The 14,341-nt window shown below is 32.5% G+C and overlaps 3 protein-coding genes across 3 annotated transcripts; 1 reads left to right on the top strand and 2 right to left on the bottom strand.

Annotated features, from left to right (window-relative positions):
* Positions 1-3,057: 3,057 nt before the first annotated feature.
* LOC123678261 (immunoglobulin-binding protein 1-like) lies at positions 3,058-4,604 on the bottom strand. Its single transcript, XM_045615174.1, has 2 exons — positions 4,361-4,604; positions 3,058-4,268 (listed from the first exon to the last, which is right to left on the bottom strand). The coding sequence occupies exons 1-2, from the start codon at positions 4,484-4,486 to the stop codon at positions 3,348-3,350; spliced, it is 1,047 nt and encodes a 348-aa protein (XP_045471130.1). The 5' UTR covers positions 4,487-4,604; the 3' UTR covers positions 3,058-3,347.
* Positions 4,605-6,876: 2,272 nt separating this feature from the next.
* Positions 6,877-8,235, bottom strand: LOC123677936 (immunoglobulin-binding protein 1-like). Its single transcript, XM_045614673.1, has 2 exons — positions 7,931-8,235; positions 6,877-7,871 (listed from the first exon to the last, which is right to left on the bottom strand). The coding sequence occupies exons 1-2, from the start codon at positions 8,048-8,050 to the stop codon at positions 6,954-6,956; spliced, it is 1,038 nt and encodes a 345-aa protein (XP_045470629.1). The 5' UTR covers positions 8,051-8,235; the 3' UTR covers positions 6,877-6,953.
* A 225-nt stretch (positions 8,236-8,460) lies between these two features.
* LOC123677935 (NADH dehydrogenase [ubiquinone] flavoprotein 1, mitochondrial) lies at positions 8,461-11,968 on the top strand. The gene is made up of 7 exons (XM_045614672.1): positions 8,461-8,620; positions 8,744-8,971; positions 9,048-9,340; positions 9,772-10,002; positions 10,087-10,319; positions 10,398-10,570; positions 11,619-11,968. The coding sequence occupies exons 1-7, from the start codon at positions 8,569-8,571 to the stop codon at positions 11,843-11,845; spliced, it is 1,437 nt and encodes a 478-aa protein (XP_045470628.1). The 5' UTR covers positions 8,461-8,568; the 3' UTR covers positions 11,846-11,968.
* Positions 11,969-14,341: the final 2,373 nt, after the last annotated feature.

Genomic DNA, 14,341 nt, shown 5'->3' with positions numbered 1-14,341 from the left:
GAATTTTCTATGGTTCTTATGATGCCAAATTCATTTGACCATGTTGTTAATCGATTTGTGACAAGAAGCATTTCCTTAGTGACAGAGAATTCATTTTTTTACGCTTCTGCTGATCACATCGACGCATCACTGTCACTTATCGTCGCAAAAATTATTGTTTATTCCACTTAAACTGCTCCAAACAGCGTTGATTTTGATTAGCGGTGAGCAAGAGCGACATATCCATTTAGAGCAAAGTTTTCTCATGGACAAATGTTCACGCTAAATAGTGCCTTCTGACATCTTCAAATCATTTGAAATCAAGCAAATATCAGGTATTTTTTTACCAATATTCTCCTTGAATGTTACGCGATCAACATAAGTATACAAAGAAGATTGTATAAAATATTTGGTGTAACTCGTGTGTAAAAGATTTTTTCACATATGGAATAGTATAATTTGTTCATGGCCTATTTGACCAATATTTCATTTGTGGAAAAAAGGCTTTACAAACTAGTTATATAAATAGCTATTGTGTTGAATTTATAATGAATGATTCTTTGAATATTATATTCAGGTTTTTTGTTTTTCAGATTAATTAGAGAACACGTGTTCCAATAAGACACAAGTAGATTGAATTATTCTTATATTCCTTATGATTAATCAGTCATACATGAATCATTTACCATGATTTTTATTTAAAATTGATTAACTTCTGTTTGCTCTGTTGCCCCACCCTCTTCTATGATCATCTTTGTATTCATCATCATCCCTTTTCCTTCTCAACAATTCTTCATTATCTTTTTCAATTTTGGTCTCTTCATCCTCGATTTCTTTTTCCTTTTCATCATCAAGAGAAAGTCCAGCCACTGAGGCTTCTTGTAAAATCATTGGTCCTGTTTTTGGTTTTGTCGGATCTGGGAAGATACCTTCATGCACTCTTTGATCATAAAATTATTATTATTAAAACTGCTTTGTTGATTTTGATTAGCGGTGAGCAAGAGAGCGACATCCATTTGGAGCAAAGTTTTCTCATGAACATATGTTCACGCTAAATAATGCCTTCTGACATCTTCAAATCATTTGGAATGAAGCAAATATTAGGTATTTCTTTTCCAATATTCTTCTTGAATGTTACGCGATCAACATAAGTACCGTGCGTACCTAAAAAAAAGAGTTTCGAAAAAGAAAAACGCTGGCAGAATCTTCCTGGTTTGGATCACTCCAACAAGTTTCTTCGAAACTTTGACTCTACAAAATCCAAGAAGTATCTGGATCTTCGTAAGAATATGTTACACCTCCTCACTGGATTCCTCATGAGAATGGTTCTAACAGAAAATGACGAGTGCAGATTCTGTGGGGAGGAGGGAGAAACTCCGGATCACCTGGTAACGGAATGCCTCACCATCGCTAGCCAACGCAAAACCTCCTGTAGACACGAAACTTGTAGAAGTGAGGAATGCCTCCTTGAAGCCATCCCAGATATTGGAGTTCATTAGAACTCTGGAACTGGAAGGCAAGCTGTAGATCACGTTATGGAGAGAATAGCTCTGATGGGGGGCACAGTAGACCATTAGGTCGCAGTGAAACGAAACCTCCTTAATTGAATTTAATTTAATCTACGCGATCAACATGAAATTTTGCTCGAGACTAGACATCCAAATTCAAATTTTCATCTCTATTGTCGGATTTTGCTCACTGACTCAAACACGGCATTCAAGATCTGAACGTAGACTGAATGTTTCAAGTTTCTATAGGTCTTGCGTGTTTTCTATTGTGTATTGTATACAGATGACCTAGCGGACAGAATCGAATTTGAGAACGGACTTTTCATTAATGAGTCGATTATCATCGTTTGAGACTACTTGCGGCTCAAATTTCGAAAATTGCAGGCATTGTGACGAAATGATAGAGTGATCTGTTAGGAAATAATAGAGGCTCAAAAACACTGCCAGTCTACCAATGATTGAATTTTGCTTGTTGTTAACCGATCCAAATGTCCATAACAATTTTCATCTCAGGATTATTAAGGCGCAAGATATGTTAATGCCGAGAATATCATATTGGCGCATGCTCAACGCTTGTCTTTCATCTGAAAAAGCTGGATTTTGTGTGGGACCATCTACAGCCGAAACAGGATACTCCAACCAAATATCATCAATATTTCAGATTAGAATTGTTAAAGTTAAGGCAAAGCCTACAATTCAAAGGAATGCGTACAGACAAACTTATAGAAATGCGAAATTCAGTATAATCCTTGCATCACACATTTTGAATTTTGTATGACTGTGGAGTCGATTTTTTGGTGATATGAATCTTTTCAAATTTGATTCCACTTCATTGAATTTGATTCAAAATTCATTGAGAACTAGAAAGCTAGGAGATCAGTGCAGTGGACCTGTGTACCAACTGATGTATGTACTAAAACCAGATATCCAAAGTTACTCAAGATATTCTGTTCAAGAGGAACTCATTTTGTAATGATAGCCTGCATGCAAAAAATTTTTTAGCTTGCACTAAAAATTACTTCTTTTACCTCTTTTCTCTATTGTGATTCTGCAAAGTAAGATGGCACTATACACTATACTCCCTATATTCCCACTGCAACAACTCTGGGACATTGAATCCTCACAACATTCATTCAACATAATATGTATGTTCTCACGATTCAATGCTACCAATCTCCAACTGAAAAACTTGTTCGTCAGAAATCTCTGAAAGAAATTCATTCATCTAGAGTTAATTGAATGTATTTTCATGAATAAACTCTCTTATTATTATTATCTGTCTGAATCCAAAACTATGTCATGTAATTAATTGTCTGTTGTCATTACAATGATTTCAAAGGATCTTTTAGATTCACTTGTAGTTGAACTTTATATATTGACTTTTAGGATCAAATTCACCTAGCAAAATTGTTTTTGCTTCCACTGGAGGAGTCATTTAAAATTCTCATTAAAGGCTTTTTGTTTGATATTCAATTGTTGATTATTATCATCAATAATTATAATAAAAGTTCATCATCAAGCATTCAATAGGTACCTTGGCGAGATCCGAGGAGAAATGAAACCTGAAAAAGAACAACAAAAATATTTATTTCCATAAAAATTAAGTACATACTATTATTTTTGAACTTTCTCTTCATCAACATATTCGGTCCAGAAATATGTTACCATAATAAGGTGATGATTATCAAAATGATATTCAAAATCAACAATTATTTTTTGCATATCAAGCAAATGAACTTAATGTCATATCTCACAAAAGTAATAAATAATGACAAAGGTAAAATTAATATTATTGAATCAAATAATCTCAAATTAAGCATACAGGAATTTATAAACATTTTTTCATCTCCATATATGAAGCTAACTTCTATTCATTCTGTTTCCCCAACCTCTACGGTGAGTGTCTTTAAATTCATCCCTTTGCCTCATTGCTTCAAGAATATGATAATCATCAGTATCAATTTCTTCTTCTTGATCTTCCTGATGTTCTTGAGTAGAATCACTCATAGCAGCATCTTGCAAACTTATCGAATTAATTTTCAAATTGTTAGGATCAGGAAATATCCCATCTTTAATCCTTTTTTCATAGAATTCTTGGACAGTCAAAGTAGGCATAGAAGGGTAACCAGCTCCAAACACAGCTTTCTGAGCTATATCTTTAGTGATAATAATTGGTTTCAATGGAGTAGGGGGTCTCTTCATTGGTTTTGGTAGAATACTTTTTTTCATTGTTGCCATATGCTTCAACAGAACTTTCTCAAATTCCAAACTGTCTAATTCATTTATTGCTTCATCACAATAAAACTGTATTAATTTTGTGAAATATTCTCTTTTGAGATCATCATCAACATGTTCTTTTTTGAAATTTACTTCCAATGCATTGAGTAGTCTCTTTGCTTCTTGCTGTTCATTATATCTCTTAATCTTCTCGGCTCTTCTTTTAGCCAAGACAGTTAGTTCCTCCATTTCACTCAAAGATGCTTTATTTTCTGATCCATCGTCAACAGCTGGTTTTTGTTTCTTGAAATCATATGTACACAATCCATAATCAACACATCTCTTCATGAAATCCGTAAAATAAACCTCACAAACTTCCACAATGTTATTTCTTTCCCCTGATGTAAGTTTCAAGTGAAGTGATCCAAGTAATGCTGGTAATAAGAAATATTGAAGATCTGCAGTTGCCACTTCATCATATCCTTCATTGGTACTGAATACACCGGCATATGAACATAAAATTGTAGCTTTCTCCAGTATTTTTATACATTTTTTCACTCTTATCTGAAATAAACAGTGACACAGTAATTATATATGGGTATCAAGTAAAAGAAATGCTGAAAAATGTATGTATCAGTGTCATACGATATTCTTACTTGAACTTCTAAGCTATTAGTGGCTTCATGATCTTTTTCCAAATTATTGAAAAGATTCAATCCTTCTTGGAAGAGTGATGGCAAATTTGAGATATCATTTTCACTAGTACTCGGATTATCTGACATTTCTACATAAACGAAGACTAATGATTTTTTTTCGAATGCATTGATAGAATTGATTGTTATCTAAAATGGAATTAGAATAATTTATTTTGATTACTCAAATATTTTGATTTTTATAACCTTCATACAGTCCATTCAGGAATTATTGACATCCCGGGTGGCTTTGGAAAATCGAAATTAAGTTGGTACTGGCTCATTCAGTAACATTTTGAATTGCAGATTTCGGGTTGGCATTGGAAATGTCATTGACAGGAGGTTAGATTTCAGTTTGTTTGTGTTATTGGTTTTGATCGAAGAAATTTTGAAACTTAAGAGTTGTATCGATTTCAAACACACATTGATTAGTTTATTTGAGTATTTCTCACAGTACTGTTTGAAAAAAGAAGAAGGCAAGTCATTACAACCTGGATTATTAGTGGAAGAAAACATGTGCAATAGGATTTCACCTTCAAAGAATCATTGAATGATTTGATTGTTACCATAAGCCGAGCCAAAAGCAACCAATATATCAGACTGGATGAAATTTGACCAAAAAGCATCTGGATTTTAATCAATCAAAGATAACATTACATAAACATAATAGGTTACAAGTTCAAAACAGTTAATAAAAGGAAAATTCTTATTGATAAACAGAAAAATATAATAAGTTGAGTACGATTTTATGGTGAATACAGAGAATATTTGCAACAAAATGTGAAATTCATTGATCTGGAGGAAACTTGGTTATTTGAAAATGCCAGCATTATTCAACTGTGGACTCTAGAAAGAAAACAGAATGTTTTTCAAGTATATTCAAGGGTAAAAGTAGAAGGAGCACTATTTTGAATGCTGGATATTTGGATTTTTACCTGGATGTTTTGTTTTGACAGTAGTGATCATGAAGATTATAGAAATCTATGAAGAGAGAATTATTTTATAATTAGATTGCTAAACAAAGTCTTGGAATTGCATCTATAGTTTATTTATATTCCATATTGAAATTAAGTATTGTTATACCTGTTTTTTGTTCTTCAATAAGTAATCCAAAAATCTAATAAATTCCAATTGCTTTATAGAATTTTTACTGATTATTTAATCGAAAAATATATTCAGAAGAGTAACTTCAAGAATTTCTTCACCTCTTACCCACTTAACGATAATGATAGAATGCAATAAAATTTTAAAATTCACAAATTAAAAATAATTTCATGCAAAAATGCTTTTAGTGAGTGAGTTAAAGCTGTTATGGGCAAAATAATTTATGTAATTTAATGGAAACTAGTATAAAAGCATTTCAATAAAAAACAGAAAACTCGAGTACAAATAGTACCTATATTTTTCATACAAGTTTAATCAATCATTCATGTCATGAACAGTTTCAATAAATAGTGACTTTAGAAAGTAATTTACACATCGGCTGATAAATTGGTTCCAATTTTAAAAGTTACAGTACAACTGTGATGTCAAAATTTTTCATAAACTGAATGGATTCTTTGAATTTTATTTCTGTCTTATTATGATATGGCTCTTCCATTCACTAAGCTACACTAGATATTTAAATTTATCAACCAGTTTTTTCTGTTTTCTTCACCAGTTTAGACACCACAGTTAAAATGATCCATAAGAGTTATTTGATAAGAATTTTGAAAGCAGGTTGGTATCCAGTGTACATCAGTAATGCAACAATTTTTGAAGAGCCTTTGGTGAAAAGGAATATGCATATTTTAATGATCTTCAATGGGATCTTTCATGGGCGATTCTTAAATGAATAGATATCTCTTCATTGGGTTTCCTTGAAATGAGATAGCATTTCACTATATTTTTACGTTATATAATCTGAATTTCAATTTATGAAATCATGACTGTATGCGTCCCTTCGTCATAATCGTAATTTCGAAAATTCAGGATCTTTCGGATACAAAAATGATGAAAATAATTTAAACTGGTCATTTCTATGATGAACCATAGCAATTTTTAGTGATATTTTTGTAACCAGAAATAAAGCCCCGACTAGACGTTCATGGCCTACTTCGATGTCAATAATTCCTGAATGGACTGTATGTCACTCATCATTCATAGAGTTTAAAAAGTAGTTCAAATGGTCCCTTATCCATGATCAATTTACATTTTTTTCCACAGCAAAATCATTTTAGTCTTACAAACACAAAGAAGATTTTATAAAATATTTGGTGTAACTCGTGTCGTGTGTAAAAGATTTTCTCATATATGGAATTGTATAATTTGTTCATGGCCTATTTGACCAATATTTCATTCGTGGAAAAAAGGCATTACAAACTAGTTATATAAATAGCTATTGTGTTGAATTTATAATGAATGATTCTTTGAATATTATTTTCAGATTTTTTTGTTTTTCAGATCAATTAGAGAACATGTGTTCCAATAAGACAAAAGTAGATTGAATTATTCTTATATTCCTTATGATTAATCAGTCATACATGAATCATATATCATGATTTTTATTAAAAATTGATTAACTTCTGTTTGCTCTGTTGCCCCACCCTCTTCTATGATCATCTTTGTATTCATCATCATCCCTTTTCCTTCTCAACAATTCTTCATCATCTTTTTCAATTTTGGTCTCTTCATCCTCGATTTCCTTTTCCTTTTCATCATCAAGAGAAAGTCCAGCCAAAGAGGCTTCTTGTAAACTCATTGGTCCTGTTTTTGGTTTTGTCGGATCTGGGAAGATACCATCATGCACTCTTTGATCATAAAACTCTTGAACACTATAAGTGGGAAGTGAAGGGTACCCAGCACCAAAAATGGCTTTTTGAACTTGGTCTTTAGTAATTATGACTGCTTGCATTGTTTTCTTTTGAGGAGGACATTTGTCCCGACCTTTTGATGAACCAGGTCCAAGTTTTTGCATTCTTTCCAATAAATCTTTTTCTGTATCTAAGAAATTCAATTCTTCAATAGCTATACAAATGAAATAATTCAATAGAGAAATATAATATTCTCTTCTAGTGGAATCATCAGCTTCATCCAACCTTTTTTTTAAATCTGTTACAAGAGTTTGATACTTTTTTTTGTCACCAAATTGTTTGAGCTTCATATCTCTAAATTTAAAATCATCACCTATGGATTTTTGTCTTTCTTTCTTTTCCTTTTTATCTGAAGATTCATCTTTGAATGTATAATTACTCAAACCATAATCATTAGTCCTTTGTAAAAAATCACGATAATATATTTCTGATATTCTTATCAGATCTCTTCGCTCCCTTGAAACTAATTGTGTTGTGAATCTTCCTAATAGTACAGGTAGCAAGAAATACTGGATATCTGCTGTTGCCATGTCTGAGAGTCCTTCATTCCTACTAAATATGCCTGCGTAAGATACCAATCTGGTTGCTTCCTCACAGATTTCGATACCTCTTGTTATATACCCCTAGTAGACAAGTTGATATTAATGAATTTGAATTAAATTCAAAATGTTCCAAAACTTACTTGAACAGTATCACTGCTTGTTGCTTCTGTAGAGTCTTCTACTTTATAGTACAATTTCAAAGCTTCGTCCATCAATTCCCTCAATTTTCCGCAGTTTTCAGATAATAGAGATTCAGCCATTTCTGATTTTTTATTTGCACCAAGTTAAATTAATTGAAACGAAAATGTATCAAACAAGAGGGAGTAGAGTATGTTATCTCAAAAAATTAACATTCACAAGAGACATAACACAATCATCATGCACATCAATGTCATGCAATAATTTTTTTGAAAGAATCTTGTTTTCGCATAGAACACATACTTTTTGTGCAAAGCACCTACATTTTTGCGAAATGTGAATTAATATTGATCATAGACCTAAAATATTCCCTATTTTGTCTGCTTTTCTAGTGGTTTATTGAAATATACTAATCAGATTATTGGACACATAATTTTTCATCGATAGCAATTGTGGCATATATATTTTTGGCACATTTAATGAGCACAAAGTGAAAGGCGAAAATAATTTTTAGGTAGTTCTTAAATTTGACGTTTACAAACTGCATGACCTTGAATATCTGCTGTCACTTCTGTCAATCTGTCATTTTCCAACTGTTTTATTGTGGTTTTATTAGTGATTTATATCAACAATTGCGAATATGGCTGGCTCATTAATTAAGTTCAGCAATTTAACTAAAACAAATTATACGAGTAAGGGTGACTGTGTTTAGTTCTAATAGCTAGATCTAAAAAGGAAAATCATTTCTCCTTTTTAATATCATATGTTTCTGAGTTATTCGATCACCTAATTACATAATATTTCATTACCTTCAGGTATTTGTGCTGCAATTGCAAGCAATGGACAAATTTGCTTTTATTCAACTCCGCCACCAGGAACACCTCCACCACAAACAAAAACAAAGTTTGGACCATTAGCAGATGAAGATCGAATTTTCACCAATTTGTACGGTAAACATGATTGGAGGCTAAAAGGGGCTCTCAAACGAGGTGACTGGTACAAAACTAAAGAAATTCTTCTGAAAGGATCGGACTGGATTATAAGTAAGTTTGAATACTTTGGGTATACCACATTTTGTTCATGAGGAGAGAAGATGATTGACAATATTCAATTTTATAGATGAAATCAAAACTTCTGGCCTCAGGGGCAGAGGTGGAGCTGGATTTCCTTCTGGTATGAAATGGTCCTTTATGAACAAACCAGGAGATGGAAGACCAAAATACCTTGTCGTTAATGCTGATGAAGGTGAGCCTGGTACATGTAAAGATAGAGAAATTATGAGACATGATCCTCATAAGTTGGTGGAGGGGTGTCTTATTGCTGGAAGAGCTATGGGAGCTAAGGCTGCATATATTTATATCAGAGGAGAATTTTATAATGAAGCTTCTAATATGCAAGTTGCTATTGCTGAGGTAAGAAAAAAAACAAATAAATTGGTTTGTGAAAGTCTTGGTTAGAAGAATAAGTACATAAGTATTCATATAAATAGGGGAATTACTCAGTGTTGAAGGTAATCAGTAGTAGTACTACAAGTGATTGAATTTCACCAATAAGTCAACCAATTCATTTTATAATGAGAATGAATTGCTTCACACATCATGAGTCTGTAAGATGAGTTATTTATTAAATGAAATAAAGACTCATGAGGTTAATTCAATCACATGTGAAATTTAGCAGAATTAATTACATTAGACATAGAACTGTCGCACACCCGAACTTGAGAGGCCAACCAGAGTCAAGAGTTGCGTTTGGATTATCTATAATTCAAAATTGACTGGATATTTTTTGTTCAAAGTAATTTCAATTTCATTCATACAATATTAATAGAGACTTTTTTATACAGGCTTATCAAGCAGGCTTATTGGGTAAGGATGCTTGTGGCTCTGGATATGATTTCGATGTATTTATGCACAGGGGTGCTGGTGCTTACATTTGTGGGGAAGAAACAGCACTCATTGAATCCATTGAAGGAAAACAGGGTAAACCTAGGTTGAAGCCTCCATTCCCAGCAGATGTTGGTGTATTTGGTTGCCCAACAACTGTCACCAATGTAGAAACTGTTGCCGTTTCTCCAGTAAGTTATTTTTTATAAATATAGGTTTTCTTATTTCAAGCATGTTCATAACATAAAATATCATTATGAATGACCATTTTGCAGACGATTTGCCGAAGGGGAGGTGTTTGGTTCGCTTCATTTGGAAGAACTCGTAACTCTGGTACCAAACTGTTCAACATTTCCGGACATGTTAACACACCTTGCACAGTGGAGGAAGAAATGAGTATTCCACTCAAGGAACTGATTGAAAAGCATGCAGGTGGTGTTGTTGGAGGTTGGGACAACCTTTTAGCAATCATACCTGGAGGTTCATCAACTCCACTCATTCCTAAAAAGTAGGTGTTCGAAATGTTCTGTTTGAAGGTTTTCCTGATTTCAAACTTATGATGCTCAAATTTGATTTCTTTTTTCAGCGTTTGTGATGATGTTTTGATGGATTTCGATGGATTGGTAGCTGCTCAGACAAGTTTAGGAACTGCGGCTGTGATTGTAATGAACAAACAGACAGATATTGTTAAGGCAATTGCTAGACTCATCATGTTCTATAAACACGAATCTTGTGGTCAATGTACTCCATGCAGAGAAGGTGAATTCAATTTTCTTTAAAATTTTTCTTCCCTAGTCCTAGTTTTTCGCACAAGTGCTAGCAACTAGATTATTCTCCTATTTTGGGTATGGTCTGTATATCACCGAGAATTTCAGAGCGGTTACTAGTAGTTTTCAATGTTTCAAGTAACCTGCTTCGTATTTATGGACTGCTTGACACTTGTCAATGGTCAACTAAATTCTACATTGACAGAATTTCGGAGGTTATAAATGGTTGATCTCTATTAATTTGTTCGCACAAGTGCTAGCAACTAGATTATTCTCCTATTTTGGATATGGTCTGTATATCACCGAGAATTTCAGAGCGGTTACTAGTGGTTTTCAATGTTTCAAGTAACCTGCTTCGTATTTATGGACTGCTTGACACTTGTCAATCCTCAACTAAATTTTACATTGACAGAATTTTGGAGGTTATAAATGGTTGATCTCTATTAATTTGTAAATAACTAATTGTTATTAATGGTTTTGAAGGGTATTTGTTTCATAATTAAAATTATAATGTTTTGGAGTGTTAGACGTCTTGGAAAATATTCATAAGCAATAATTTGATAATTAAAATGACAACTGCCAACCGGAGTGGGCGTGGTTACGGAACCTAACCAGGATAAAAGTACGGTTGCTCTGGTGACAGATAACTGACCGAGTTTGAGGAAATAATCACGGGTTTTTGAGGAATTTGACATATACCGACCACCAACTTACTGACCCTAGTAACCAAGGTGGTATATAGGCCATACCCTCAAATGTTCATTTCATCCATAAATTTTTAAATCTTGATACATCAATAACTAGAAATGGACGAATCTCAATAGACGAATCTCAATAAATTATTTTAACCATAAGTCAAGCGATTTGCTCTTGTTAATCATGATTTTTTATGAGGCTGAGGGATTACGTTGAGGCAGTTTAGACGGAAAATTTCAACTCAAATATAGAGCAATCTATGACAATTCGAGAAAAATTTTTCTTACAAAACTATTTTTTGCCCCAGTTTTATTGATTTTGTTTCTTGAAACTCTTGATTTCAGGTATCAATTGGATGAATAAAATAATGTATAGGTTTGTTGATGGAAACGCAAAACCAGCTGAAATTGACATGATTTGGGAACTTAGCAAACAAATTGAAGGTCACACCATTTGCGCACTCGGTGATGGTGCTGCATGGCCGGTTCAAGGTCTTATCAGACATTTCAGACCAGAATTAGAGCGTAGAATGGAAGAATTCAACAAGCAGAAAGCTGCTGCCTCAAACTGAAATAGAAATCAATTGAATTCTGCAATTATTTGAACTTCAGAACTTGTTGATTTTATCGGTGTCCATAGCGATAATTTTAAGCGAATTCTCTACTGTAAATAAGATTAATAAAATGGTCAATATCGATAGGACTATCTTTGAAGTGAAATTGTTCGTCGTCCTTGAAATGACTGGTTATGTATGTGTTGGGATGATCACTGGAAATAGAATATTTCCAGATTTTTCAAATCCTCTCAAATTATTAAATAAATATATATCAGAAAAATTTATTTTAAAGAAATCCCGAAAAAGAAATTTTGCACAATGTGGTGTCAATAACGTCACTTGAAAGCTTACATTTTAGTGTCATATGAGAAATGTTTCTTTTTATTATTGATTCAACTGATCAGTTTGATCTAACTAATAAATTCATTATTATTTTTATTGTATTTCATTGTAAATATTACTTTGAATCATTATATTCTTACTATTGAAATCTGTTTGAAGTTGAAATTTAGAGTTAATTTGAATGTCCCTAAGTTTTAAATGACCTTTCTACATCCAAAATTGATCTAATGGACTCTCAATATAACCAGTATATTTATTTGTACAGAATGTCAAAATTTTCAGCAAAACAAAACTAAAGGACATAAGGAAACAAAAACATAAAATGACAAATGTGTTATTTTCAAATTGACGTCATACTAAGTTCACCCAAGTCAAGTTTGTTTCATATCACTTGATAATAATGTATTATTCGAAACTTTAAAGTTTTTTTTGGCATTTTCAATACTGGTAAAACTACGAAACTATAGTCCTTGGTCTCGACTATAGTCCAGCTACCTCTTCTTCGAACAAAATTCAATAGCTTTGACTCGTAGCTAAGTCTATGTCTAAAATTCGGAACTATTTTATTTATGAACATAATAAGATAACTATTGTTAACATTAATGTGGATGCACATTGGAATTGATTAATTTCACTCTCTACATGTTAAGACCTATTCACAAGTGCTACATAAACTGCAAACTTTTTATTGAATACCGGTAGAAGTGAGGAAATAGATTTAAAGTTAGATTCATAATAAAGGTAAAAATGCTCACATTCATAAAATGTACGGATTAATTTATAATTTTAGAGAGAGAAATATGGACTTCCTTCCTTATTTTGGCACTTAGATTTTAACTATGGTTCCAACATTTTTTTGGACTATATTTAAAACAACTTTTTTTCAGGAAATTACTTTATGAGACATGTTATTAATAGAAAGGAATGTTGCGAAAGTGTTATAGTGGTTGCCAAATAGAACTCTGTTAATCTCATACAAGGAACAAAATACTCAGTTTGAAACTGCCGAAAATTCAATATTCTGAGAAGATGAACACAGAGTCGAGAATTTTGAGGCTTTTGAGCGCTTGTTCATGCAAACATACGCCAATTGCGACCTTAAAAATAACAGGACCGTATATATGTATAGGTAGAAATGAGATGTGATTCATTAATCATTTCATGTGATGTAATCTCCAAAAACGCATTTGGCGCATGAACTCTAAGTCAGCGCTTCCACCATTTTTAAAAATTTCCAGTAATTACATCTTTGGATCATATTGATCGAACTCTTCATAGCTTATTCCCAGAATTGAACGTCTAAAACAGAGTACTCTCTCATTAAATATTTCTATCATTTCTAAAACGTGGATCCTATAATAAAATTCATCATTTCTTGAAAAAAAAATATTTCCCATACATAAATATAATCAATTATGGTGTTATATGTTTCAATATTCCTTCCAAGTGAGTTTTATAAACTGACTCATAGTTGTCAACATATCGTAAACAATGATCCAAGTTCAATAGAAAAAAATTAAATAAAGCTCATGCTATATATAGGTACTTATGTCGACTCACAGGTTTTAATTCATCACATTCCACTTTTTCGGAAAATATCGGGAATTACTTGAAAAATTTCAAGAAATTGCAACATGGATAATCTGGTCCATAGTTTAGTATGTTTACACCTTTACACTACCTTATTTTTCGTCAAATTAATGAAAAAACCCTAATCATTAACGCTTTATGATCAAGTTTTTTTGATCTAATATACCTACCTTAGAAACCAGAGATTAACTTTGAAGAGCAGAATTTGTTTCAATTTTTTTCGTTCCTTTACTGGGAATGTCGAAGTAATGCCCAGATCCAAAAAGGCTCGAAAAGGACGAAATTTTTCAACCAAAATATTTCAAGCATACATGATTTTATATGCTCTTTCGTTTAATCAAAAAAATTCGTTACTAAACTTGATAAGAGACAATTTGCGATGAAAGTAGGTATCATGAAACTCTATGTTTTCATGATAAATCACAGACAAGGAAATTGTGAGTACAAATTTGTGTTCAGAAAACTGAATTAATTAGGTATATGAAGCAAAAATCCACAAGTGAAATTTAGTAAAATACAACTATATAAATCCGAATTTCAACAAGCCAGTTAAAGTTCCTGACTTCACTACAGTGCTCT

Source organism: Harmonia axyridis, chromosome 4, assembly GCF_914767665.1.
Source record: "Harmonia axyridis chromosome 4, icHarAxyr1.1, whole genome shotgun sequence".
Taxonomy (NCBI): domain Eukaryota; kingdom Metazoa; phylum Arthropoda; class Insecta; order Coleoptera; family Coccinellidae; genus Harmonia; species Harmonia axyridis.
This window is presented reverse-complemented; position numbering and strand designations above follow the sequence as displayed.